Below are 4,312 nucleotides of genomic sequence, written 5' to 3' on the forward strand. Positions count from 1 at the left end.
TCGCCTTCATGATGTCCGCGCTCTTGGTGAGAGTGCCCATGACCTTTGCCTGGCTCATCTGGTTCTGCATCTGCATCACCACCGAATTCATCTGCGCCTTGCTGGTGTGTAGCCGGGTGACCGCCTTCCGCGACCGCACAATCTCCTTCGCGTACGTTTTGCACGACGCCGTGTCCCCCCGCTTCGCCGCCTCCTTGACCGACCGCTTGATCTTCTCCTCCTCGCGCTGAATCTCTGCAGCGCGACGCGCGGGACGCAAGGAGTTCGGGCCTCGCCTTGGCGGCTGCGGGGGAGGGGCGGAGAGAGAGACGGGCAGGCTGCGGCAGGGGCGCGGTGGCGGCGCACTCAGGATCTGTCTGTCGAGCTTCCGAGACTCAGATCGCATCTCCTTCTTCCATTTGTTGACCTGGGCAGTGCGACGGCAGGTCCCGGGTGAGGTCCGAGTGCGTGCCGGCATCGCCGCCCGCCGATGGCAGAATGATGAATGGTGGGAGGGCCGGCCAGCCCAGCCGCTGAGCGTGCAGAGGGATGTGAGGGCGGACGACCTGCTCGCGAGGATCTGGCGGATGGAACATCGCAACCGGTCGATGCTGCACGTTCGGCCGCCTGAGGAGCACGGCGGGACCGACGGATGGTGGTGAGCCGGATACTCTCGGCACCGGGAGGAAACAGGAGTCTCGAAAGAGGTGCTGGCTGGGCGCAACGGCCGCTGCCAGCGCGCCTTTCGCCGCTTGCCTCGGCGAGAGCGGAAAGAAAAACGTGGCGGTCTGACCGAGAATCGGCGAGGGACTGCGCGTTTTACTTTATCTTGGACGCCGCATCCCGATCGCGCGAGCTCGAGCCGGAGGATGCGGGGCTATATAAAGAAAAGGTGTTAACTAGAAATCACTGTGCCAGCGTGATTTTCTTGTTGGTTTTCAAAAATCTCTGAACCGCCGTTCTCAAGCTGCGCCGCCTCGCGCGCAAAGTCGCGCGCGGCAGCGTTGACCGCACGGCCTACTCGCCCAAGTACTCGCTCTCTTTTATGTCCCACCATGGTCCATGGACCATGCAGAGGCCAGAGCGCATCTCTCTCTCTGTTGTGCGAGGCGTGAACCGCGCCATTCGCTCTCACCTGGCAACCCTGTCTGCACGTCTCGCGCGCGCGTGAACAGGGCCGACCGCCCAAAGCTGCCCCCCCCCCCCCCCCCCCGCAAACTTTAAACCACCATAAACATCAGTCTGCAGGGGGGCTCTGCAGGGGCTCCAGGCCCCAAATGGCGTGTGAGTGTTAGAGTTTTCAGTGGGACGGACACCCAAAACGACGAAAATCTCTGTCTCTCTTAACGCTTCGCGTGTCCAGTGCTCTATTTTGAGAGATATTTTTGAAAACCAACAAGAAATCACGACTTTCAGTGATTTGGGCTCGGCAGCTTTGTGCGCCTTGTCTTCTATTCTCTTCTATTTTGTGGTAGGTGACGGCTGGGGCGCTGGTGGGGTTAATAGGCCTTGTCCTTGAAGTTCACTGCGTGTCCCTCACACATCATCAGAGAGATTTTTGAAAACCAACAAGATTTTTACAAACCAACAAGGAAAATCACGACTCTCACACACACCACACACACGCAAGTGTCAGTGATTTTGGGCTCGGCAGCTTGTCAGCCCTCAGCCGAAGCTGGGGCCGGTCCCGTAGCCGAGAGAGCCCGCGTCGATGAGTTCGACGCGCGGTCGGGAGGCCTTGAGCGGAGCCGAGGCCAGCGAGATGGCGATCGCTGGTACCGGTACTTCATCTCATCAGCGCCTCTCCGGGCTCCCCACCACGGTGCACGGCCAAACCACCTGCCTCACCCCCACTAAGCACCATCCGTCCGTCTTTGGTGACACTGTCCCCTCGACAAACAAAACCTCTCGTGGGCCGGGGGCATCCTCACACACTTTGGTGACATATACACGCATACATGATACAACTGTGTGTACGCTGCGATGTGAACGTCTGGTGTCGTAGTCGGCAGAGAGAAGACACCATGTTCAGCCACATCAACGTGTACGTGGCGTGTGTGCTAGTGTGTGCATGAAGGCATGTGCTTCGGCAACTTGTCTCCGAACAACCGGTATCTGCGACAAAGCAGTCTCTCCGTGGATCGCACAAGAGGTTCGTCGAGCACAGCACCGCGAGAGCGCATCTGCCATGCATGCACCTCACCGCGCATAACAAATTACGTGTGAGTGTTAGAGTTGTTTGGTATTGCTAAAAATCTCTCTCTCCGCGCATATGCATCACGCGATCTATGAAGAATTTGTCATTGGCAGGCACGATCTCGTACTCGCATCCCTCGCAGTCAAGCTTCACAAATGCCACTTCATCGATCTCGCACGCGCCAAGAAAACGGTTCAGGGTACTCGCACAATGTGGGTAAACGAAAGTAGCGTATACGCTACTATGAATGAAGAAGCCGAAAAAAGACGCCGCAGTCAGTCCGCCCGAGCCGACCAGCTGCCGACTCGCACGGCAGCCTCTTCCTCTCGACCAGCCTCAACTTCCGTACAGTCAGCATTTTGTCGCTGCGTGCTCGTGGCCAGCTGTGGCGGCGGTCGAAGTTCGCCCAGATTCGGTGACGAGCGCCAGACGATAGTAGTGTCTCTGTTCGCCCTGTGCATGTCAGGCCAGGCTGCAGCAGGGCACTACCATCGTGCTGCCCTGTTGCAGCCTGACTTTGCCCACTGTGCACAGTCGCCAGAGCACCACCACCGCCCGGCATCGTGTCACGGCGAGCTCCTTCTGCGCCCGCTCGCGAGGCTCTCGCGCTGGCACACTTTGGCCATCTGCTGCTCGCGTTCGGCGAGCTCATCTCTGCACTCCTGCCACGGTGCCGTCACCACACACCTTCTGGCCGGCCTGAGCCGCGCGGGGTCGCCAGCGGGGGCAACGCGTCGACCTCTCTCTCTGGTGCACCACGGGCCGCGACGGCCTGCGAGCAGCTGGCGCGAGGAGGCAGTGTGCCGGCACAGTCGAGCCGGAGCATCGGGTTCTTGATGCTTGTGGGGTCAAGTCTGACCTTATGCGGCCTAATATGCAATAATAATGCTATGCTCTCACCCAGTCTTTTGAGATATTATCCCTCAAAGTCGAATTTTCGTTTACTGGTGACCATAGTAGTGTCTGTCTTGTTTGCGAGATCTTCAAACGAATCCTTTAAAGTCTCGACAATCACTAAGCTGCTTATGTGGCACCGCAGAGGCTCCCTTGGGGATGCCTGAGGCCACCCCAACCACTCACTAAGCCGTACGTAGACGAATTGTGCGCTACTTTTTTCGTTTACCTACATAATTATGCGAGTACTCGCATTCACTCGTTACGTTATCTTTGGCAACGCACCCCAGCTCCGTCCCATGTGCACAGCTCGTGTGCTTGTTGAGTCATCTGGAGCGTACTCAATCACAAAAGGTTCTCCTTTGGAATTCAAGGCTAGGTTGTGAGGGATGACGCGGTGAAGAAGTCCATTCTCAAGTAGGTTCCATACCAGAAAAATAAAGTTCATCGCGGCTGGCTCAAATGCATGAACAGTGATGTTGGGATGTAGTGTTGCCAACATGACGGCAGTTGTTCCGACATGACTGCCTATGTCTAAGACGGTACCACTCAAAGGCGGCAGCGTCGCAAGACCATATTCATCCTGTCGCATCTCCGAGAGGACGTCCATCACGCGTCCGGTTGAGGCGGCCGGCGCGACGAGCCGAGGGTGCGTCCAGCCAGCGCCGCCGTGCCGCTGCGAGAGGTGCATCGCCTCCTCGCACCGCCGTTCCGTCGGGCCGGCGGGGTTGGCGTCGTGCTGCACGTCGCGGATCTCGTCGGGGGCGGTGGCGGTGACGGTGCGGAAGAGGTGCGCCTGCATCTCCCCCGCGTGCTCGAGCGGCACGCGCGAGATGGAGGGCTCGTTGCCGCGCGCTTGGTGGTTGAAGGTGGTCGACGGCTTGCACGCGAAGCGGCCGTAGAGCTCGGCGGCCTGCCGGCCGAGCAGCGGCGTGAGCCGCTCGAGCACCTTGAGCTTGTCCTCCTGCGCCTTCACCTGCGCCATGATGATTTCGGCGCGCGCCTCCGCGTCGAAGCCCACGCCGACGCCGTTGACCTTGAGCGCGCCGCGTACCACCGTCGGATACTTGCGCACGCCCTCGTGCATCTGCGACGGGAAGAGTTTGATGTAGCGCGCCACGTCGAGCTCCGTGTTCACCCACCTCTGCGACTGCAGGATCTTGAACTTGCGTGCGTTCGCCGAGAGGTTGAGTTCTCGGATCGAGAGCGTGACGTATCTGTGACACCACCGCGCCAGGCGCT

The 4,312-nt window shown here is 59.3% G+C and overlaps 1 protein-coding gene across 1 annotated transcript; it reads right to left on the bottom strand.

The window, feature by feature from the left end:
- Nucleotides 1–43: 43 nt before the first annotated feature.
- EMIHUDRAFT_253522 (hypothetical protein) lies at nt 44–1,217 on the bottom strand (the record flags this gene model as incomplete). Its single annotated transcript, XM_005783883.1, has 4 exons — nt 44–234; nt 346–406; nt 660–767; nt 1,209–1,217. Coding segments are annotated over 4 exons (369 nt in total), but the record flags the coding sequence as incomplete, so codon positions are not given.
- Nucleotides 1,218–4,312: the final 3,095 nt, after the last annotated feature.

This window comes from Emiliania huxleyi (genome assembly GCF_000372725.1).
Source record: "Emiliania huxleyi CCMP1516 chromosome Unknown EMIHUscaffold_1756, whole genome shotgun sequence".
In the NCBI taxonomy this organism is placed as follows: Eukaryota; Haptophyta; order Isochrysidales; family Noelaerhabdaceae; genus Emiliania; species Emiliania huxleyi.